At 36.9% G+C, this 25638-nt stretch overlaps 1 protein-coding gene across 5 annotated transcripts in view; it reads right to left on the minus strand.

The window, feature by feature from the left end:
• ITSN1 (intersectin 1) overlaps positions 1-25638 on the minus strand; it is a 223180-nt gene that overhangs the window by 83794 nt on the left and 113748 nt on the right. For all 5 annotated transcript variants that reach the window (XM_041735053.1, XM_041735052.1, XM_041735051.1 and 2 more), the window contains 8 exons: positions 24194-24456; positions 22004-22153; positions 21436-21576; positions 17766-17853; positions 17494-17633; positions 4921-5048; positions 2152-2381; positions 276-397 (listed from right to left, as the gene is read on the minus strand). In XM_041735053.1, coding sequence (XP_041590987.1) covers positions 276-397; positions 2152-2381; positions 4921-5048; positions 17494-17633; positions 17766-17853; positions 21436-21576; positions 22004-22153; positions 24194-24456 — 1262 coding nt within the window. The remainder of the gene's footprint in view (positions 1-275; positions 398-2151; positions 2382-4920; positions 5049-17493; positions 17634-17765; positions 17854-21435; positions 21577-22003; positions 22154-24193; positions 24457-25638) is intronic.

The raw sequence follows: 25638 nt of genomic DNA on the forward strand, positions 1-25638 counted from the left end.
AAGTAGCAATCTAAACTCTAAATTACCAGACCCTTACAGATTTAAAAACACACTAAGGCTGTGATAAGAAGCCATTTTCTTTAACACCTCTATCTTAAAGTGATGCTAGGATATATTTCTAAATATCATCTTTCATTCTAATAGAAAAGGAAGGTTGAGCCCCTACTTCCAAAACCCTGGATTTCACACTTGGCGCCAATTTCGTGGTGTCAAAATGCAAGAAGACAGATGTTAATCACTGATAGAGATCACACTTTGACCACAGTCTTTCTTACCATTACTATGTCTCCAGGCTGGATCGTGATCTCATCATGACTTCTGGATTCGAAGGGATAGAGTGCTCGGTAATACACCACCTTTACGTTCTCCTGTGCAGAAATTGTAAGTGGGCCTTTTTCTATTTACAAAACAGTGGGGAGAAGGGAACAAAAATCAAGCATTACATGGAACACATATGCATAATAATAAGCCAAACCACTGACCTCTCCTCTACAGATGACCTTAACAACTGAACTATTTCCATCTATTCCAGGAATTTCTGAAGCACATACTTCATGCCAAAGGAGAGCCAAATCTGATGTCAGCAACTGAAATCTATCAGAAAGTTCACTAGCTGCCGCTCCCTGAACAAAGGCCATCCCAATGCTGAAGGCAGTGAGGCTGCCTTAGGTCCCTGGAGAACTCCCTCCTGGCTGAGGCTCCAGCAGCACACATCTGTAAAGCATCAAGACCCCTCTCCCCCGCCCAGGGTGCAGAGTACAATGAAGCAGTTAGAATGTGGCCCTCAATCTGAATCAGCCAAAAAGAAAACTCCTTTGGCAGGAAGCAAAGAAGCACAACTTTCCACATTAACAGACTTGGAAATGTCGATGTCTCAGGTCCCTAAAGCAATCGTATAAAATGTCAAGTGCTGATTTCCCCAAAAATGATTATTATTGATAATCCCCGGTGAAGTAAGTCTTCCTCCACATCTCTCATGGGTGGGGAAATGAGTCTCATGACAGACTTTCTAGGAAAATACTTTAGATTTTAAGTAAAAAAGTTTTAAAAATGGATGCAAGCAGAAGACATTCTGACTTCTGATTAACTTAATGGTATCCAATTGTGGCCCCCTGAACTGGTTTACCCTAGAAATGGACATAGTTAGCCACACATCTATTTTCTCTGAGAAGCAGTGAGGGGAAGGTTATTATCTTCATGTAGTCTTCAAGTGGATAATGTGCAACATTTCCCACTGACCACAGGAAAAAGAAACCCTCATTTTATATGAGGAGGAATCGAGTCCTGGTGAAATTATTTTCATACCAAAGAAAGCATTAAAACATATATTTGCTTTGCCAGCCTGGGCTGCAGGTATTTGGATGTGGGGCCCAACTCCAAACCCCACTCCCATCCCTGCCTACTGTAAACAGGAAACAAACCTTATGCAACAGTGTGCTTCTTTCTTTTCTTTCTGTATACCAATAAAAAGCACACTGATGACCAAATAAAATCGATATAATTTGCCATACAGAGGAAAAGACAATCACTTTCTTCAGCTCATTTTCTGTGAAGCTGTACAGTATTATACAGCCACACAAGAAATCTCAAAAATACATTCAGGTTGCATTTGATGGAAGAGATAATGTTTTCTAGCATTTTCGAGGTCTTTCACTTATCATGATTTAAAGAAGCCACTTACAATCAAAGGTAAAAAAACAGTCACAGTTTTCAAAAGGTCAAAAACGTGGTTTTATGCAGCATTGGCTAAAGACAGATCAGCATAGCCAAGGGGAAAAGGAGCCAATTTCCGTGCCTGAAACAGCCCAGTAATTCCCAGAGAAAATAGCAAACTGGAGAAGCAACAGGTTCTTTCCAAATCTGGAATACAGGTTTCTGCATGGGGCTTGGGAAGGACATTCTTGCCACTTTTGTCTGCAAAGGCTCTGGATCCCAGCGTGAGAGGGACCAAAGGCTGGCATGGTGGTGGAAGATTATACAGGCAGATCATGAGCTCACAGAATGAGTATCTGCACAACTGAAAAAAGGACACTGGCATTCTCATCCCTCTCTAGGAAAGGAGCCAAGACAGGGCTGCCTAGGTATGGGAATTCCTCAGGGCGATCTGGCGGAGAAAACTTATTTGCTACAATGACTTTTGGGCCCTAATACCTGTGGTGGACCAGGGTGCCTGGACAGCTGGCTTGGCTGGCTCTTGATGCTGGTGGAAAAGCCGACTCATCTTGTCTTGCATGTCCGGTTTGCTTTTTTCCTCACTGTCCTTCTTTTTGACACTCTCTTCCCTTCGGAGTTTTTCTTCATCATGGATCTTCCTTGGCCGCTGATGCTCATCGTCCTGCTGCACGTGCTCAATCCACTGCTTGTCCCTCTCCTGAGCTCGTCTGCCAACAAAATGCTTGATTACAGCTAGCAAGCAACGCTGGTTTAACACTGCTACGGGGTCTTTGCACTAAAAAAGCTCCATCTAGTAAATGTGATGCTACACATAGAGGGGATACTGTACTTCAGATGGAGCAATCCGAGTCAATAAAACAAAGGCTCTCAGGGCTCTGATTCTGAGTGAGATGAAATCACAGGACTCAGAAAAACAGAAGATTTCTGATGTATTTTACCAAGTGGTTACAAGAATAACAAAAAGATTTCTCGATGATAAAACTGGTATTTCACTGCAAAAAACCCATAACACACAGGAACAAACGAGATAAGAGAGCTCAGCCAAATAAACACACATGTAGCTCCCCAAAGCTGAACGTGAAAGCAACAGATTTGTCTGAACCCTTTAGGTAGCGGCCATCAATATTAGACAATAGTCTCTGTGCATTTCTCTGAATCTGACAACTTTGTGTTTATCAAAATAGCTGATGCAAAAGGACAAGTGCAATTAAATCTAGGCCCTGAAATCTAAGACAACCTCAACCTGAAACCCACAGGACAAGACTGGGGATGATTTTTCTCTTGGTGCATGGCTGTCTATAAAATCAGTAAACATTTTAAAGAAACTCACGTGCAAAAGGGATACAATGATAGTAATAACTAGTCCCTCCTCAGACATTAACTCCATTACCCTTCACGCCAGGGGGCCAGGTCCTATTAATGTCCCCATTTTTACATGGGAGAAAAATGAGGCAGAAATATTAAAAGGCTTGTCCAAGGTCACACGACCACACTTGCCTGGGGTTCAATCCCAGGCAGCCCGGCTCTAGGCTCCACACCCTGAACTGCTATCCTGTGACATGGCCAACGCACAGAGGTCATCTCCTGGAATTAGAAAACTGCCAAAGGAATATAATATAAACAAATAAAACTTGTATTTGCCATTTAAAAAGTATTATATTTATTTCTACCCTGTATGAATGTGAAAATTTAGCGGTAAAATTCTTAACTTACATCTTTAACATTTTACTTACTTTCAAAACATCTCTTAAGAAAGCACAAAAAAATTTTTTGAAGGAGTCCCCTACCTATGTTGTCATTCATAACAACAATAAAAACACAATAGATTTTCCTTAATATTTGCTACTAATAAAAGTCATCATGTATAGTGTATAACCATGTAATTTCTGAAATTAATTTTGGGGTACTATTCATATGATCATAAGCAGGACATTTACCCTTGTTGTACTATGATATTTTGTGTTGATTTCTTCTCCATAGAAATGTTAATGCTCAATATGAATAACCAAAGCATCTAATCAATTTTGAAGATACAAAAAGGATGGAGTTGGGGTTAATCAGCGTATCTAAGAAGTGAATCCTCAAATTATATCCCAAGAAAACCATAAAATAGTCCTCTAAGTTGGTTAGAGACCCTACCCACCTGTCCACTGGTAAACTGTGTGGGTTCACTTAAAGGGATATTTGACAGTATGGTACTGTGAAAGTATGTTCTCTTCCTTATGATTTAAACATTTTCCTTCTCTAGCTTACCTTATTATAACAACACAGTATATAACACAACACACGTAACATACAAAATATTTGTTAATCGCCTGTTTATGTTATCTGTAGACTTCCCTTTAATCAACAGTAGGCTATCTGTAGTTAAGTTTTAGGGGAGTCAAAAGTTATATTGAGATTTCCAACTCATTGCGGGGGGGAGGCATCTGTGCCCCTAACCTCCTTGTCGTTCAAGGGTCAACTGTACTACATACACCCACAACAAAAGGAGCTCAGCCCACTAAAGGCAAGGACTTGCTTAAAGTATGTTTCTTCATTTTTTATTCTAATTTCAGTAACCAATTTTTACAATTTATAGTGTAAAACTGAAATATTTGGTCATTTTTGTTCCCTGGAGTCGAAATTAATTGAAATTTAAAAAGCAAATATCCAGTAACAAAATCAGACACACCGAAAGTTAACAAATAAATTGCTCTGACTTACTACAAAGAGTTACAAAACAGCAAACTACAAACACAAATATTCAAACACAAAAAAATGTGTATCCTAAACAGCAGCAAATTTTCTCCTTTTGTGCTCAAGTTCAATTTGCAGTTGAAGAAAAGAAGAAAGAAGTTGGAGTGGCACACTGTAGTCCTACTGGAGGAACCCTGTGTGGCGAGCGCTCAGGAGCTTTGATTTCAAACCCAGCGCTTGGACAGCCACTGTTATGAAAAGGCTGTGAACTGGAAACGTATTTTGGTCATTGGCATGCAAATGAGCAGACCAAGTGTCCTAATTTCCTTGTATAATTCCATTTATCTACTCAGTAGTAGCTTGGGAGAGCTCTGGAAACTAACCAAAAACTTCAGGGGATACTTATTATATATGCAAGATTTATATATCCACGTATTTGTGCTTGCATACACACACACACCAAAGAGTAAAGGCTCTTTCTGGTCAGTGGGTACTTGCAGAAGCCCAGAAAGAACAATAAACAAAGTTCCTTCCAGATGGGCCTATAATCCACTGGAAAAGACTCACCTTTGGGCTTCTTCTTTTTGTTTTTCTAATTCTATGGTTTTTCGCTCTTGTTCTTTCTGTTTCAGACGTTCGGCCTCTATGGACTTTTGTTTCTGGAGTTGTTGCTTACTATGTATTTCTCTTAGTTCCTATAAACAATCAGGAAACAGTTCATGTAATGACACAGGGTGATAGGCATTTCCACCATTTATCAGTATGCAACATTTTCATAGAGAGGAAGTCTAAGGCATTTAGAAAACTAACATCTCAGATTTGAAACATGTTAACTTGGAAAACTGAAATCACTCTCCATTTTGACATGCCTGCACTCTAAGAGCTGTTCCAGATTATATTTTATTTTAGTGAGTCATAAAAACATTACACCATTTTCCATTACACGCTTTAGAAGGAACTTGCTAGGGATCCCTGGGTGGCGCAGCGGTTTAGCGCCTGCATTTCGCCCAGGGCGCGATCCTGGAGACCCGGGATCGAATCCCACGTCGGGCTCCTGGTGCATGGAGCCTGCTTCTCCCTCTGCCTATGTCTCTGCCTCTCTCTCTCTCTCTCTGTGTGACTATCATAAATTTAAAAAAAAAAAAAAAAATTAAAAAAAAAAAAAAAGAAGGAACTTGCTAGAGAAGGGTATTAGAGAAGCTACACTGGTTCAAGACTCGGCAACAGAAATGGACTTAACCAGTTTTAAGGGATGGTGATGATCATCAGTAAAACCTCGAGGTATTTCTGATAAGGAATCAACACCAGCCTCCGCTGGCTTGGAAAATGCACACACCTCTTCACATGCTGCCTCCATTAAAACCTCACCTTCTTATGCTATGCTGCCTTAGAACATCCCTCTGCTTCACAACTTTGTTCCTACCAGATTGTTTTCCTTCAAACCACACCCCTTCCAGAGCATCTTCTCTTGCTAAATCCAAGTGTAAAGCTGTCGACCTCACCAGACTAACCCTTCAGTTGGGTTGAAAATAAATGCGGTAATAGTATGATCACCACTTTGGACCAAACTTCCTCATTTGGTATCAGCCCCCAGGAAAAACAATTTCCTTAGCAAACTACTAAAAATAAAATGCATTTTATGATATTTAAAGCACTCAATTCAGAAGTTTAAATACCCTAAAATGTGAGGAATAAAGAAATGCCTGTTGAGGGGGAACCCTCGATTCCATGTAGAAACCCAATGGTCAATAACTGATTCAGGTGCTGAGACTCCTCTTGCTCGTGTCAACAATAAATCAGATGCATCAGTATCCAATAGAGCCAAGGATGCATTTCATTTTTTTTTTCTCTCTGTCTCTAAGAGTGCATTTCCAGTTGACTACTTCATCTAAGTAACTAGGGCTAGTCCCCCGAGGTGGTAGCCCTGGGGTCTTTTTGGTGAGACACGAGAACTAAGTAAGGTTTGCCCCATCTTCTTCATCCTGTTCACTGGTTAAGTCCAAATGGGTAGGTTTCCTCCTGCCTTAAATTCCTACCTTTAGATTCATTCAGAGATTGAACAAAGGTAAAGCACTGTCTATAGAAGATCAGTGTTTTTTTTTTTTTTTTAAGATTTATTTACTTATTTATTCATGACTGAGAGAGAGGCAGAGACACAAGCAGAGGGAGAAACAGGCTCCATACAAGAATCCTGATGTGGGACTCGATCCAGGGACTCTGGGATCACACCCTGAGCCAAAGGCAGATGCTCAACCACTGAGCCACCCAGGTGCCCAGAAGATGAGTGTTAAAATGCACTTACTCCTAGAGAAAAGCCCTATGGGTTAGGCTAACCTTTTTCTGCTAGCTAGACTGTCCTCAGGATAAAGAAAGAACGCATGGACAAATGTTTTATAAACCAGAAGTGACTCTGAGAGGTGCTAAAAGGGATCAGTGAGACACAAGAGAAAGTTTTTGGAGACCAGGAGGTTATGGAGAGATGGTACTGATGGGGGTGCTGGGGGAACACCTAGAGGGAAGTAGGCACTGTTAAAACTGGGAAGAAAGGAAGAGACTTCAGTAGGGAGCCCAGCAGATGAGACTGGGAATATCTAGGAAGAATGCAGGAGAAAGAAGCAACTCCGTAATGCACAAACTGGTGGACTATTCCCTACGGCAGCAGCCCTGACAACATGACTTAGACTTGGTATCTTAGAGACAAATGGAAAAAACGGGCCACTTCCTATTAGAGTAATCTGTACTCTTGGCTCAAGTTAGTATCTCCATGTGAAAAGGAAAACTGCGGTGGAGTGTAAATCAATCTCTAAAGTCCTATGAGAGGGACTCAAAAGTTGGATCCTGCACAGACAGCAATGACCCAACTCCATTGTTAGCCCAATGGCTCAGTAAAAAGGGACTGAAGCATTTACATTTTTTATTTTAAAACTTCATCTTCAATTGCAGAAAATTCTTAAATGGGTTCAAGAGAATAATTTATAGCAATAGACAAGAATCAAAGGGTACGGAACCAGGAAGGAAGAAACCTGGATTCTAGTCTCAGGTTCCTGACACAGGCCAACAGCTTAATCCGAGCAGATGACTGTTAGGTTTTCTTCTTGCTTTAAGATCTGTTATATTCTCAGACACTGCTGATCACATAAAAAATCAGTTCTTATTTATTTCAGTGTCTTTTATTAAGGGCTTTATTCTTCTCACAGGAATAAACCAAAAAGGGTAACTAGTAAGCAAAATAACTGAGCTGAAATTAAATACAAAGAAGTATGAAATGGCAGGGGAAAAGTAACATTTTAGTTTGATATTCAGGAGCCTGGTTACACATTACAATAGAAAAGCTATTACTTTATATGGGAAAAATGTATTTCTAGGCAGAGTGATATTCAAAATATTTAACAACAGGTACAACATAAACACTGCCAGTTAGAATGACTGCTGCCCATGATGCACCAATGCACCCATGAAAAATGGTTTTTTGTTTTACCAAAGAATTACAATGCACATTTCCTTTCTATACTGGGTTCTAGTGATTGAATGTTAACTTACAGACAGATAATTACCAGATACAAAGTCAAGACAGATAGGAGTAAAGCTAGTGCCCGGGTGGCGCAGGGGTTTAGCGCCGCCTGCAGCCCAGGGTGTGATCCTGGAGACCCGGGATCGAGTCCCACGTCGGGCTCTCTGCATGGAGCCTGCTTCTCCCTCTGCCTGTGTCTCTGCCTCTACCTCTCTCTCTCTGTGTCTCTATGAATACATAAATAAAAAATCTTTAAAAAAAATAAATAAAGAATCTATAGAGGGGTGCCTGGGTGGCTCAGTCAGTTAAGCTTCGGGGTTTAGCTTGGGTCATGATCCCAGGGTCCTGGCTCCCTGTTCAGTAGGGTGGGGTTGGGGCGGGGGATGGGGGTTGTGTGGAGTCTGCCTCTCTCTCTTCTCTCTCTCTCAAATAAAATCTTTATAAAAATAAAGAATCCATAGAAAAAAATCATGCTAATAAGACAGTTTTAAAAAACAATTTTTTAAAAAATTTATCAAACCTACATGAAGGAAGATATTTTAAAATTCTAAAAACACATTTATTTTTGAGTACAGTAGCATGAGAGGACAGGCTAAACCCATCACTGAACTGTATAAATAAGTTGCAGCTTCAAGTGCCTCCAAGGAACTGGAACTTGCAGGAGCAATAAAATAACAGATGTCAAATAAGGTAACGGAAAGCCCTGGCATCTCATGATCTAAATTTGTGGACTGCAAAGTGTTTCTACCATTTCCTTCATCCAATCCAAACACTTTTGAGTACACAATTGTAAGAAAATCAAGATGCTACAAATAGGCAAACATTCCAGGTCTTCCTCTCTCTTCTTGGACTTGGGAGTTTAAGATGGCATGAACCAAGATAGAGCAGAAAATTCATGATTCCTAAGCTTGATAACTTTTTCTTGAAAGTTGAACTTCTAGATAGGCAATCTACAGAATGAAGGAATGTGTACTAAAGATGAGTCAACGACTTGTCTTTCCAAGCATGACAAGAGCCCTGTGGAGAGCAGAGTATCTTTCTATAGGGGGCAGGCAGCTGAACTGCTCAGTCATTCCTTTTCAGCGTTGTTTAAGAAACTCAAGTGCAATCATGGCTATTTAAAAGTACCCTTTTAATTGCTTCAGGGAAAAATTTCTAAGGTGACAAGGAAAGCTGATGTCATTAAATCATTTTTTTTTTTTTTTGGGAAATGACAGAACCATTGGGAGAAGTAGCTATGTAAAGCTTCACGACATGAGTTGGTGGCCAACCTCATCCAAGTGACCCTGCATGCTCTATTCCTGTCACAGTCATTTCTTTATCATAACTAAGATAAAAATAGAACAAAAAAAGAAATTACTGACAACCAAAGTTCATTATCTCACTTGTGGCTCTTACTAAAATTATTTTTTTCTATAATCAATAACCCTGTAGTCACATTTTTATAGGCTTAATATTTATCTAGCAATAAGGTATTGAATATACAACTTTGTTGATTTTTCTTCTGTGAGCTCTACTCAATGATCTCAGATGTTTTACATAGGTATAGTGCACGGTAATTTGATATTATCTCCTAATATAGCATAAATACCTTTCTTAATAAAGAAGAAATAATTAAACATGCATTGAAGAAGTTTTAGCTTTGTGTTACAAATATATAAGAAAAAGAGAACTATAGAATGTGTAGTGTATATAAATTAAAATGATACCAATAATATGTCACCAATAATATCTATAGAATTCTAAAGATATCTATAGAATATAGATAATAGTATATAATATACATAATATATTATATATGCATACATATATAGCACATAATATCTACATAATATATTATATATACACCTATATATACTATATAATAATATCTATAGAATTCTAGGATGTAACAAAGTTTCCTCACCAGGGGCTAGCAATAAGTTTTGGATCTGGAAACACTATGAGCTAGTATGCAAACTGAGCTATATGGGCATTTGTCTAGCAAAGAAGGCTCAGAGTTTTTATTGGATTCTGAAAAGGGTCTTTGATCAAACACAGATTATGAATTACAATAAGAAGATAACTGGCAAATAAAGATTGTGCCATATTAGCAAAGATAAATGAAAATAAGCTTGTTTTTTAACATTCTTCCTTCAGCTCAGGGGGAAACATCCCTTATTTCCCCTAAAGAATTAAGATATTTGTACTATAAAACATCTTTGGACATCCTATGGCAAACAGCCAAAGTATTTCAAAAGCAATATGCTGAACGAATTGAATACTCCAGAAGATTCAACTTTTTTTGCCCTGAGAAACATGGCTCACTTTCAAATTTACTAATGACAGTTGTTCTATTGCTATGCAAGGGGCACAGAATCACTTGACTTAAAAACTGTGACTCTTTCTCCTTTATTTGGACTTAAGGACACTCAAAAATAGATGTATTATGTAAAGTGATAGTAACTGAAATACAGAGACATATCCACCTGAACTGGGATTCCTTTTCATAAACAAACATTACTTTACATAAATGCTTCTGAAGAAACAAAAAATTAACTAGCAAGGCTAGTAGTTAATGGAAATTTACTGCTAATTCAGTCATTTAATTTTTTTGAAGGATCAGGGCTTCTCGCTTTTGCCTCAGGCTATCTCTTGGAAATGTGAGACAAAACAAATACACCCTAATTACTTAAAATTCATGAACTCAACATTTTAAATCAAAATAAAGCTGTTTAGGGTACATTTCTTAGGTCTATAATAATCTTCATTCTATTAATATGAAATGGACCTAGGCAATTGATCTAGATGCCAGTATCAAAAATTTCAAGTGTTTGTTTTGCCTCAACCTAATACCTACAGAAAGTCAAAAGCAGAAGTGCTTATTAAATATGTCACTTTATTTCTAACCCAGGGGTATTATGTAGCACACAATATCAGAATTTTTAAAAAGCCTTTTGAGTTCTTAAGATACAGTTTTAAAATATCCCAATTAAATGGATGTGAAACAGACAAAGCCATTAAAGAATGCCAATCAACAAGCCCAATGAGGACAGAGGAACTTGTACCTACATGAAAAATCCTGAAAAGTATTTCAAAACATTGAAACTGTACCCAAATAAAAGTAAACTGATATACCATTCATCACAAAATTATAAAATGTATTCACTCTTAATGCGTTATAATGGGTGGAATACAAAAAAAATATATTGATTGGGTTATTTAAATTCTGAGGAGGGGTATATTAATGTTTAAAAACACATTTAAATATTATTCTAAATCTGAAGTCATTATTCGACCAATTAGGAATTCCAGTTGCCCATGGCACAATTGGCAGTCTATCTAACATAAGTGCTACAGGAGAGCCAACGAGGAATGTATTGGGGCGTGTGTGTGTGTGTGTGTGTGTGTGTGTGAACTGGTGAGGAGACAGGTGGACAGAGAGGGGAGAAGAGCTTGAAAATCCTGTCCTCTCTGTAGGAAGAGCTATTTAAGAAATTCACCCACACCTCCCAAGAGGCTCTGGTATTTACCCTGCTGTTACCAACAAGAGAAAACAGACTCCATTTTGTCCTGAAAATGTGAGTTTCCCCAAAATGTCTCAGCTTAATTTTATAAATCAATATCTCATTATTTGAAATGCAGGTTATTCTAAAGGATAAAATGGTCAAAGGCTCCGGCTAAACAAGAGAATAAAAAAAGAAAACGTTTTTTCAAAAGATTGAATTCTGCCTTTTTCCCTTTCCCAAATCACCTTTGTTAAATATATGTTTTTTAAACCTCAAAAGAAAAGCCCACACTCTAAAAAATGCTTCAACCAACCAACCAAGCCTATGGGTGCGGCCTAGAGTCTGGTATATACAACACCTGTTAATTATTTTGAGGCTTGGGCATGTTCAAATTCTTTTTCTTTCTTTCTTTTTTTTTTTTTTAAGATTTTTTTATTTATTCATGAGACACACAGAGAAAGAGGCAGAGACTAGGCAGAGGAAGAAATCAGGCTCCCCGAGGAACTTGATCCCAGGACCCCGGATCACACCCTGAGTCAAAGGCAGATGATGCTCAAACCGCTGAGCCACCCAGACGTCCCTAATTATTTTACTATATTCAAGGAATCTACATAAAGTTCCCACAATCACAAGTACACTGAATGAGAGTTTTATTACTTCTGTGCTGAGCAGGTCTTTTGAAAAGGATCACATAGGTAAAAGGAAAATTTAATCATGAACAAAATCAGGGAGTGAACCATGAAACAGCCAAACATTATTCTACTAATATGAGAAAGAACTGCTGTTATTTTATTTGAGTTTACACTGATTTCTCTTGCTGTCTCTGTATCTCCTCTTTCTGGATTTCCCTCATTGTTTCCCCTCACATGCCTTTTTTTCCTGACTTCTCATTCTGTTCTGCAGCTCATTCTCCAGCTCTTTTCTTTTTTCCCCTGGTTGCTAAACATTTTGCTTTTCACTGCCTTCATAATGAATGAGCCTGCCATGAAAGCAAGTGTTTGAAACCAAGAGCATAAAAGCCTTAGTTTAAGCCAAAAGCCTTATTTACTCTAACTGGCATTCTCATTTCAACATCAATTCAGTTCTTAGGAGCAATTTTTAAGACAGGTATCATACAGGCAGAATTTATATCTCTAACAGCCTCTTGTGTCTAATGTAAGAAGCCTGATTTCCCAAGAATATTTAAAAAATACAATTCTGAATTCTCAATTAGTCCTAACCTCTCAATTTTGCTAAGAAATAAAATACTCTCCACTTTCAGAATAGTATTACTGACTATAATACTGTCTCCCATAGGATGGAAATATGCACAAAGACCCAAATCATGTCTCAGTTTTGTCTTTCAACATTTTGCAGCCAAGTGGCAAATTCAATGACCTAAAGGACTTGCTAGAAAGATAAGACTACAGTATACACAGTACCTTACCCAGCTGGTCGTTCAGAGCTTTCACCACCACACACACAATTTGTCAAGAGCAAAGATTCACTCATACTCCATGATTTACAATAACTATTCATTGACTTTGACAAAGAAGGCTTACCCCTTCGTGGTAAGCTCTCTCTTAGACACTGAGCACTCATCCATGTGGGGGAACTATAACACAGAGCTGGAGAAGGTTCATCATTCTTAATCTGAGAAGGATGTGCATTGCCTGAGTATGACATGGAGACCTTTAGAAAAGACTCTAAGTGGATGACGCAGCCCAGGAGAACTGCCTGGCAAAGCAACACTGCCTCCTCCATTGCCACTGACTAGAAGGAAGAAACGCTCCAATGAAACACCATTCACATTAGGACTTGTCCAGTACACAATGACTAGACAGGAACTATCAAGGACTCCAGCTTTTCAACATAAAATACAACGTCTAGCCTCTCTGAATGTTGGATTCTCTCATTTGGCACACACCTGAAGCCTTGAAAACTATTAAGCTATACATCCTGTTGCTGCTCTGTATCACAGTTAAGATGTAAAAATATGGAGTATTAGGCTGTCAGTGCCAAAGAAAACTGGTACAGTAACTATTAACATTGCCGAAGGCAAGAAGTCTTCTATTTGAAAAGTCTCTATCAGTAATGTTATTTGACACTTGCCAGAACCATAATTTTATATCTATAGGTAAAGTAAAAACAACGATCGGGGGATCCCTGGGTGGCGCAGCGGTTTAGCGCCTGCCTTTGGCCCAGGGCGCGATCCTGGAGACCCGGGATCGAATCCCACGTCGGGCTCCCGGTGCATGGAGCCTGCTTCTCCCTCTGCCTATGTGTCTGTGCCCCCCCCCCTCTGTGACTATCACAAATAAATAAAAAAAAATTAAAAAAAAAAAAAAAGAAAAACAACGATCGGAATGTCTCTGTGCCCTTTAGACACATACCTTCTTCAAAAAATGTTAAAAGTTCTTGATTTTCATGTAAAATGAAGTAAAAAGGAAAAGTCACAGAAAATAATGTTAAACTGATGTTTCTAGAAAATGAATATGAGAGGACTACTGATTTCTTAGTATGAGAAAATATCTGCATACAGAATACATTTGAAAAGCAGAGAAGTCTGGTAAACAAATGTGATTCACTGAATTAAAACTACTTTAAGAAGTACTAATTCTCGTTAGCAATAATTACAGAAAAAATCAATTATTCATGGCTAAATCACTGGTCAAATACTTCTTTTGATCATGAAAAAGCTGAAATTCACTGTTCACATAAAAGGCAGCATAAATATAAAGGCGGCTAACCAGGGCATTTCTAGCACAAGAGAGTCAGTATCTCAGTGTGCTACTATTTCTAACCCCCACTACCGCCCCGAAGCCCTTTCCTACCGCCTTAGCAAAGCAAAGTATATTTGCTGCATTGAGATTCCTCTGCTGCCTTTCTCAAGTAATTCTTGGCTTACAGTGATAAATTCGAAAGATGGTTATGTCCAGGGATTATTTTGGGAATATATAACATTACATCTATTAGGTAAATATCTATTATATATTTTATATATATATGTATGTTTTGGGAATATATAACATTACATCTATTAGGTAAATATCTATTAAAATACCTGGAAAAAGCATTGTGTGAAAGGAAAGAATGAGCCCTCAATTTCTATGAGATCAGATAAACTCCAGAGACCTTACATCTTATATCCCTGAATCTGGAGCTGTTTAAAACACGACTGTGATTGTAAATATGCTTTATGTTCTCAAAATGTTGCTATCTTTATGAAACATACACCTGTTAACCTGACTAAAAAAGTAATGATTTTTTCCTCTTTAATTAATGATTGGAGAATTTCCATCATTGGTTAACAGGTCTTGTGTCAGGAAGCAGAATGTAATTCTTCCTGAAGTGAAGAAAAAGGAGAGACTCCTAAAAGAAGAATGAATCTGAACAAGCCACGTGTTAGAAAGGACTAAATCAGATGGTACGTCTTAAAAAAAAAAAAGGAGAAAATGATAAGATGTACCTACTCTCTAAACTCTTCTACGTTCAAGAAAATAAATACATTTAAGCCATTTTGATCACAGTCTTATACTCCAGAAACTGAGCTAAAGCAGGGTGCTAGGATTCCTTATGGGACCTTCTAAGTAAGGGACTAGACATGACTTTGACTTTGCATCAAAGGAAGTGAGTAACTTATTGCAAGTAGTTGTGTATCAAAGCTTCCAATGGAGACTGGTTTTTTGTTAAATGGAATCCTCATTTGTGGAGCTAGCCACTGAATACAGATTTAATTTCCTGGTCAACTAATTTTAAAATTCTGCATGCCATAAGGCACTTCTCCAGTGTTATCCTACTAGTTGATAATGAGTGAATTACACTCTTTCTCTAGGGGAACAATCTACACGAATATAAAACAAAACTGCTAAGTCCTTTTTCTTCTATATTCTCCAGCTGGTTTCCTTCTGGGAGGGGGAGATTTTGGATATAGCGAGTTCACACCATCAGATAAGACGTGTGAAATGACTGGACAATCGCCAAGGTTTCACTCCCAGCAAGGCAAAAGTAATTTTTGCATCATTAGTGTGAATGCTGTAAAGGCACTGTTGTACCAAGAGAGGCACTGAAGAAACCGCAGGGGTCAGAATGCTGGCTCTCCTGGTCTATGTCATCATACAAGAATTATAGTTACTAATGAACATGTGCTCTAAATTCAGGGAAGAAATGCTCCCTATTTTCCAACACAACCACACCAAAGAAAAGTAGGCAGGAGATACTCAAGAGATGAAATCTTAAATCTGCCTCTAGAGTTGTCTCGATCAAATTATAAATCTTTTGATGCTTCAATTTAACCGTTTCTGTTTTGGTTTCACTAGGTAAGAGAGGAATATTAGAAATAATAACTATAAGGCAATACAATGTATTTGTTAAGGCCTCCAAATCGGTTGTTTATACAATAAAGCTCTACTGCCTTGTAATTCTTTACTCTCTACATTAAAGTTAATAATGGAAAACCAAAATAAAAATGAAGACAGAAAGCCAGGTTCTTATTTACAAATAAGTGTATTTGGGAAAAGGAATAAAGTAAAAGGAAGGGCTGACTTTGTGTCACTAACACTCAAGGCAGCATCGGTCAATGACACACAGTAACAGGGACTCACGCCACCTCCCTGCAGGGTGTTCTGTTTGGCAATGGCAACAGCACTCCAATAGGCCAAAACAATCCATAAATAGGCCAGACACTTGGGAAAAATCACCCACTGCAGTGTCATCCTCTAATATATGAACTTTGTTTTCGGGAGTCAAATTGCAAGAAAAAGGAATCTTCAGATTAATGCAGAAATCTGGATGACTGTCTGGGTTCAGAAGAGACCTAAATATTTTAACACTGTGTGTTACAAGAGACTCTTTTTTTTTCCCCCAAGAGACTCTTAAAATGCACTGTTAATCATATTCTTTTTGCTTGAAAGAGTGATAAGTCACAGTGAGAGTAAAAGTGAGCGCTTTTATTGTGTTTATTGTAGAGATAGAGAACTCACAGCTCTACTTCCAGTACTTCTCATATAATCATATATGTACAAATATGGGATCTACATATAATACCCCCCCCACACACACACACTGTATAAGAATGAAAGCAAAGAAAAACACTAAGTTAGCTCCAATAATATGTCCCCTAGGAGCACTTGCCTGGCATTGTATAACTGAGAAAAGTTCATTACCTATTACTCTAAGAAAAAAAAAAAGCAAAAATACCTCAAACTCAGATGTCTGAACAGTTTGGCCTCGAATCTCAATTCAAATGCCAACTAAAAATCATGAATGTGGTTTCTAATTTTTTCCTATTTTTAATATTAAAGCAGTTTTCCTTTTTCCAGTGCCAAAAGCAAAATTAGCTAAAGTTAAGTATAAAGGATTTTTGAAATGGAAAAAGAAAATGAGTATTTAAAGAAAAGTATGAAGTCCATTTCTTATAAGAACATAACTGATTAACAACTCCAATATTCACTTAAATCTACAGTACATGCTCATAGTAGGAAATTAACTGCTTACGCTCTGGCTTTTTTATAAGAGTTAATGGTCTTACGATGATAAAGTTGTGAAGTTAAATCAAAGGCACCAAACCCAAAGGAGGCTATCCTAAGCACTTTTATATTCCCTAAGAGCTTTGGCATGTTCCTGAATTTTACCATGTATATGTGACAAAACCATACACCACTTTTGCCACAGAGACACAAGCAATTACTGAATTAAACTATACAATTTTAAAATATGAGGTAACAAAATAAAGATGTGCATTTGAGGACAATCTTGAAGATAAGAAGTGGCAGAAAAATTCTTAGTTTGAAAAAAGAAAAAATCCTTTTTTGGTAGTCTTCGAAGAACAAAAGGCCTAGCTTTTGGACTTCAACTTGATTAGTTATCAACAGATGAAAGGATGGAGATGTACAAAAATGTAATTCGGGTTAAAGACAGACATCGTGTTGGGGGGTGCTCACTCAGCTTTAATTTACAGATAACAAACTCATCCTTAGATGTTAAAGAGAAAAATGCAATATAGATTGTATAATATTCATCTGTAGTATTAAGGCTTGCAAGAAGGCTGACAAACCAGCATCATAAATTTTTCTCCCTGGAATTAAGTATCAACTAACCATCTGGCTAGTTAGAAAAGTTACAAGGGTAGGACATATATGTAGGGACACACAGAACAGTTACCTTCAGCTGATTATTGAAAATATCAATCTCCTGTAGTTTTGATCTGGTTTCTTTCTCAACTTCATCCAGTTGATCTCGGAGCTGCTGCCGAGCTAGTTCTTTTGCTTCTAACGCTCTTTTGAGTGTAAGCAGTGAATCTCCTATTTTAGAAAAACATTGCAAGATAAGAGAGGCAAACGGGCAGTGAAAAAAAATGTAATCTTCTCATTTTACCGAAGGAAATTCTTGCCAGTAGAAAAGGAAAAGACCAACTTTAAAAAGAAAACACGTACTGTGCAAACTGTTCTGTTGAACTTGTTTTAATTGGTCATTGAGTATCTGCTTTTCTGGAATAAGTCTTCCAAGCATTTGCTGGGCTTCCTAGGAGAGAGGAAGGAAAACAACAATGAACTGACAGGGAAAACGAGCATGTCTACGTTCCACATCCGGGCAAACGTAAGTCAGTATTCTCGTCCCTCAAAGACGCATCTAATCTCACCCCAAATCCTATATAGAAACTGCATTTAATCACCAGTCAGGGCAGCTCTTGCTTTCTTGCCAAGCAATTAACTATTTGCCAAATGCTTTTCACTGAAATAAAGTTAAGACAATTATAGCTCTCTTGAGGTTTTGTAAATTTTTGTTGACTTACTGCCTATTTATAAGCATTAGAAATGTACTTTAAGTACAATTCAGCAGAGAAAATGAAAAGCAATGATCTCTCCTTTGCACTGGGATCAATTGTAAATGCAGTGACCCTGTTAGTGGAAAATGACTCCATAGTTTGAATAGGAACTACTCTGAACTTTGTAACCTGAATTACAATTCTCAACACTGAACTGAGGTTTACCATACACCTAAAGATAGAAATCAAGAAGAGATTTCTAACAATAGGATCTTGGCTGCCATATATGTTTTTCTACCACCAAGGATGGATGTACAATTGTAAACAGGTACACAAAAGTCCTGAACCAACTATTTCTTAACTGATATAAGAAGAAAACTAACCTGCACACTGTAAAAGGCTATTTGGAGTTTTCATGGATAACCTCTCAAAGCACTATTTATTTGCTTACAAGTTCAGCTGAGATTACCCTATATAATTTCTATACGTTTCAGTAAAATGACAACCTTTCCAGCACAGAGTAACAAATATTTGACTTTCATTTTTAACTTGGTTTTAAAAAAAAAATCTCATTAAGGAGGTCACTTGTGATGAGCATTGGGTGTTATATGTAAGCAATGAATCATTAAATCTTACATCTGAAACTAATAAGCATTGTATGTTAACAAAGTGGAATTTCAATAAAAACTTGAAAAAAACTCTATACATTGATTTTTGGTTTGAGAAAATAAAAATGCCTTAGTTGACAAAACAGAATATACAGTTCAGGTTGTTTCCCCAAGAAGGCCCAGACAACTGAGCTTCTCCTATTCTCCTCCCTAAATTAAGGAAAGGCCCCTTACCCAATTCCAAAGTTTCTTTCTTGAACCAAGACAATGACACATACAGAAAAAGCCTAGTCCATATACTGAGACTGTTTCATTTATATAAACTTCACTTTTAAAAGCCAACCTAAATTCCTAAAAAAGTCATAAACAAATATGAAGGGCCACCTGACTCATCTGCATAGCAAATATTTGCTAATAAGAGTAAAGAAGAGGAATCAATATCTCATAGCCTATGATATACCAGGCCCTCCTCAAATCATTTATTATTTTTCACTTTACTATTTTTTCAGGGACCCTGATTTGTATTTTATTACCAATAAATGAACACACTAAGTGTCAATCTTAAATAATAAAAATGTGTTTGGTCACAGAGTATTCAGTGAGATAATAAATAAACATGTGGCCTCATTCCTACATTTTCCAAGAGAGTATTTTATGAAACTTCTCATAGTTAATGAGAGACATATAAGAAAAAAGTTATCATATAGAAAAATATACTTTTATTTATTTTTTTTGAAAAATATACTTTTAACAGGTACATGTACTTTTTAATATGTTTAAACAATTTCTAGCAGTGAACATCTGACACTATTTACATTATATATCATATCCTAGTATCTCAAATTGATTAGGTCTTCAAAGTACATGAAACAATAACTGAGAGAACTGGAAGGAAAAAGGAAAAATTTACAATGATAGAGCTATCAACACTCCTCTCGCTGCAGCTGGAAGAGGTCACAAAATCAGTAAAGATGTAGAAAACACAAAAAACACGATGAATCAATTTTTTTTTTTTTTTTTTTTTTTTTTTTTTTTTTTTAAAGAGAAAGTCAGGGACAGATAGAGTTTCTTTTTTTAATTTTTTTTTTTTTTTTTTTTTTTTTATTATTTATTTATGGTAGTCATACAGAGAGAAAGAGAGAAAGAGGCAGAGACATAGGCAGAGGGAGAAGCAGGCTCCATGCACCGGGAGCCTGACGTGGGATTCGATCCCGGGTCTCCAGGATCGCGCCCCGGGCCAAAGGCAGGCGCCAAACCGCTGCGCCACCCAGGGATCCCCACGATGAATCAATTTGCTGTAATTGATGTTTATGGAACATTCCACCCAACTACAACAGAGTATATATTCTTTACAAATACACATAAAATATTCACCAACACAGATCATATGCTAAGCCATAAAATAAGTCTCAGTAAACTTAAAAAGATTAAGAAGAATTGAAATCATACAGAGTATGCTCACAGCTCATAACATACATCAGAAATCAGTAAGATATCTGGAAAACAATCAAAATATTTGGAAACTAATAGCATAATTCTAAATAACCCATCAAAGAAGAAATGACCATGAAAATAAAAAAAGATTTTGAATTGAATGGATATGAAAAGACATTAAAAATTTCTGTAATATGGCTATATGACAATGCTTAGAAGGAATTTTGTATCTTGGGACGCCTGGGTGGCTCAGTGTTTGAGCATCTGCCTTTGGCTCAGAGCGTGATTCTGGGGTCTGGGATCAAGTCCCACATTGGGCTCCTTGCATGGAGCCTGCTTCTCCCTCTGCCTGTGACCCTGCCTCTCTCTGTGTTTCTCATGGATAAATAAATAAACTCTTAAAAAAGAAAAAAAGGAAATATATATCTTAAAATGTTACATCAGAAATGAAAAACTACTTTTTACATCATGAATGGGTGAAGTGGGTCATAATTTTTTTTTTCCCTGCATGTACCGAGATGTGTTAGTTTTTTCTCTGTCTTATTTGTATGGTGATTTATGTTGGTTGAAATTTGAATGTTAAGCCAACCTTTTATTCCTCAAATAAGCCATACTTGGTCATGGTGTTTTACCATTTACAAAAATATTTTACTTGATTCAATATGCTATTATTATCTTTTAATTTAAATTCTTGAAAGATACTGGTTTATAGTTTTCTTATAATGTTCTTACCTAGTTTTGGTATCAGGGTAATAAATAAGAAATTAGTTAGTATTCCTTCCTCCTCTATTTTCTAAAAATGTTTGTGTTGAAATGGCACTATTTCCTTAAATTTTTCATTCATCAGTGAAGCCATCTGGGCTTGGAGGCTTTTTTGTGGTAGGACTTTTAACTGCAAAATGTATTTAATAAATATACAAGTATTATTCAGATTTTCTGTTTCTTCTTGAGTCTGATGATTTGTATCTTTCAGTGAATTTTTTCATTTCATCTAAGTTGTCAGATTTATTTGTATCAAGTTGTTTAAAATACTCCCTTAATTTTTTGCAAGTCTACAGTATCTGTAGTGATGTCAGTTCTTACATTTCTTATAATGGGAATTTGCATCTTCTCTCCCTCTTCAACTTTTCCCCGCTCTTTCTCCTTTTCCCTCCTCCTCCTCTCCATCAATCTAGCCAGAATTTTATTAGTTTCCATGTATATGTAAATGCTGGACACTCGTAGGGATAAACGAGTGGAATGAATTGGAGGAAAAGCAGGTAAGCCTAAGAGCAGTTAAGGAATGTATTTTCTCACCTGTAATTGTTGCTGTAGATGGGTGATTTCAGCAATTCTCAACTCTCTGGATTTGTTTGTACTCTCAATTTCTTGCCGTTGGGTGGTCAATCGACACCTGATATCTTGAAGTTTTCCTTCTAGTTGATGCTTTTTATCATTCTTTAACAAATGAAAAATAATTACTATTATTATTATTACCATTTCTAATGGTTCAGGGTTAGTAGACAACTGACCCTTGAACAACACGAGTTAGAATTGCATGGGTCCACTTACATGTGGATTTTTTTCAAGAAATAACCATACAAAAAAAAAAAAAAAAGAAATAACCATACAGTCCGATAAATGTGTCTACTTTTCTTTATCAGTTTCTTAACATGTTCTTTCCTCTAACTTCCTTTACTTTAAAAATACAGTAGATGATACATATAACATATGTGTTAAGTAACTGGTCCAAAGCACACTACTAGTAGTTATGTTTGAGGGGAGTCAAAAGTTAAGAGTTTTGACTACAGGGGATCTGTGCCCATGATTCCTGTGTTGTTCAAGGGTCAACCATATTCCCAGAGCATAATCAAACATCACTCACAAGAGCTTCTAATTCAAATTCCAGAGTCTTCTTCTTTGCTTTCAGTACAACTATGTCTTCTTGTTCTTTGTTTCTCTGATTGAGTAGCTCTTGTCTTCGATTTCGTTCCCATTCCAGTTGCCGCTGTCTTTCAAGTTCTCTCTTTGCAGCCTGTGGCATTGGCAAACAGACAACTAACATTTTAGTCCTGACATTATACAACGTCTCCTAATAAACATAACATCTAGTAAGGCCTTACACTTAGAGATAAAATGGTACATGCTACAAAAGCTTCTATTACAAAATAGTAAAACAAAATTTATACAAATCTAGTATTTCTTCTATGGGGAAAAAAAAGAATATTGAGAAAAGCTATTTAGTTAGGTGAGACCAGGAAGGATTCATTTCATCATTAGAATTCAATTGTTTATGCCTTCAAGAATGCTTGATGTGACTAAAATAAAAAAACAAAGAACAAAACAAAAAAATCCTGTTCTTTCTTATTATTGACTCGTAAAGACCAAGAAAAATATCTTTAATCCAGTAAAGTAAACCAAAACCCCAGGACAAAAACCAAAAGCAAAAAGTACTCCCAGCCAAAAACACCTTCTATCAAATGAGAAATTACTTATCTCAAGTTTTAAAAGTTTATTGCTTCCCGAGCCCCCTAATCATTTTTTATTTTTAAACACCACATAAGCTTCCATAATTTCTGTAGCAATGTCCGCTATTTTGAAAGCTGACTCTGACGGCTGCTGGGTAAAGTACATGTCCAGAGCCATCTAGCACTCTATTGTAACTGCTTCGTATGTACTGGTCCTCCAACTACCCTTTGGGCCTAGAAGGAAAAGGTGGAGTACCTATTCACCAGTACTCTAGGAAGTACCAATGTGTAGCTTATGGTGAATGACTATTAAGTAATTCTGAATAAATACTCTAAAGTGTCTTTAAACAAAACAAACAAAAAAAAAACATTAAGGGTAGGTGGTCTGTCTTTTGGCTATCCATTCTGGAAGTTAAAACCCCATTAGTATCTGTATGCATTTGCCTGAATTAAAGGAGGCTTACTGTTCTAAGTTTTCTGAGGCAATAACAGTAAATGAAACCAAAGTATTGTGTTTTTATAAAGAAAAATCTTCCATATGTAAAATATATTTCATTCACACAAAAGAATAATGGCACTGCATCTGCAGCAAAATGCTAGAACTGGAAATTCAGGTAAAAGATTAGCTTAGACCCTCTCCAGGTATGACACCAAATTTATGAAGCCTTCCATCAAATATAGTGAACATATATTTTTTTAAGTGGAAAAAAGTGGCATAGAACAATGTAATTAGCATGATACTATTACAAGGGTTAAAAAAATTGCACCAAACATCCAATCTCTCCACTATATAACCTTTTATATTTCTATATACATATATAAATGCAGAAAAAAATCTGAAAAATTCTTAACTGATATCAGTGGTTTGTTACAAGACTATGTTATCAAAAGCTGGAGCGTGAATGTTCTTAGCAACATTATTCATAATAAAAAAAAATTATTCATAATCGTTCAAAAAAGGAGAAAACAACTCAAACGTCCATAAGCTGATAAATGGATAAATATAATTTGGAACATCTGTGTAATTGAATATTATTTGGTCATAAAAAGGAATAAGGTAATGATTCATGCTATACCTTGGGACTTGGAAACATGCTAAGTGGAAACCAGACACAAAAGGTCATATATTACATGATTCCATTTATATGAAATGTCTGCAAAACAGGCAAACCTACACAGGTGGAAAGTAAATGAGTGGCTTTGAGGGCAGGAGAAGAGGGGGATAGAGAGTAACTGCTTTATGGGTAAGAAATTTCTTCTTGGGGGATGCTTGGGTCGTTTAGTGGTTGAATGTCTGCAATGTGGCTCAGGTCGAGTCCCGCATCAAGCTCCCTGCAGGGAGCCTACTTCTCCCTCTGCCTATGTTTCTGCCTCTCTCTGTGTCTCTCATGAATAAATAAATAAAATTTTTTTTAAAATTTCTTTTTGGGGTGAGGAAAATGCTCTGGAATTAGACAGTGGTTATGGTCCCACAACTTTGTGAATATACTCAAACTACTGAACTACAGCAAAAAAAGACCATATTAATATATTAATATTACTTGAATAATTAAGAAGGAGACCAGAGCACACACGCTAATTGTGGGCTTGGCTCTACAGCTGCTTACCTCTCGTCTCTCAATTTCTTTCCTCCTCTCCTCCTCTCTCTGACGTTCTAGCTCCCGTTGCTTTTCCAGTTGTTTCTCCAACTCCAGTTGCCTTTTGCGCTCTTGCTCCTGGCGCTCCCGCTCTTTCCGTTCTTGCTCTGCACGTTCAAGCTGTGCCAGGCGCTCTTGCTCTTTGCGCTGCTGCTCCAAGAGCGCTTGTCTCCGTTTCTCGAGTTCCAGATTGCCACGTTCAAAATTCTCACGCTTCTTATCTTCAAAGGTTACTTTAAAACAAGAAGCAGAAAAACTTTGAAAAGTCAGGATTTTCAACATACTATTTTCTAAGGAAAAATTCATTCAATGGCACATTTGAAATTTGTAGTAAAAACAAACCTGAACTGAAGCTTCTGTCTTGCCTGGGCCCTTAGGAATAAGCACTATGTCACCAAAAAAACTTTAATTTTTTTTTTTTTTTTAAAAACTTTAATTTTTTGATACAAAAAAACTTTAGAACCAATAACTTAATTCAGTAAAGCTGCAGGACACAAAATCAAAATATGAAATTGGTTGCATTTCTATATACACATAATGAACTATCAGAAGGAGAAATTAAGAAAACAGTCCCCTTTACACAATGGCAAAAAAAAAGAATACCTAGGAATAAATTTAACCCAGACCTGCACACTGAAAATTATAAAACACTGATGGAAGAAACTGAAGACATAATTAAATGAAAAAATATTCCATGATCAGAATTGGATTGGAAGAATTAATATTATTAAACAAGCAAGCTCTAAATTTAATGCTGTTCCTATCAAAATTCCAATGGCATTTTTCATAGAACTTAAATAATTTTCAAAAGTATATGGAACCACAAAAGACCACAAATAGCCAAAGCAGTCTTGAGAGAAAGAAGAACAAACTCAGAGCTATCATGCTCCCTGACTTCAAACTATACTGCAAAGCTACAGTAATTGAAACAGTATTATTGGCATAAAAACAGACCAGATCAATGAAACGGAACAGAGAGCCCAGAAACAAACCCACAATTAAATGGTCAATTAATTTACAACAAATAAGCCAAGAATATACAATAGGAAAAGAAAAGTCTTTGCAGTAAGTGGTGCTAGACAACCGCCACATGCAAAACAATGACACTGGACCACTTTCTTCTCATACCAGACAAAAAAATGAGCTCAAAACAGATTAAAGACTTGAATGTTAGACCTAAACCATAAAACTTGTAGAGGAAAACATATGCAGAAAGCTCACTGACAGTGCTCATAGAACACTGCTTTTTGGAACTGACTCCAAGGGAGTAGTAACATTGAAAGTAAAAACAAACACGTGGGACTCTATCAAACCACAAAGTTTCTGCACAGTGAAGGAAACCATCAATAAAATAAAAAGGCAACCTATTGAACAAGAGAAGATACGTGCAAATCATGTATCTGAGAATGGGCTAA

Source organism: Vulpes lagopus, chromosome 20, assembly GCF_018345385.1.
Source record: "Vulpes lagopus strain Blue_001 chromosome 20, ASM1834538v1, whole genome shotgun sequence".
NCBI lineage: Eukaryota > Metazoa > Chordata > Mammalia > Carnivora > Canidae > Vulpes > Vulpes lagopus.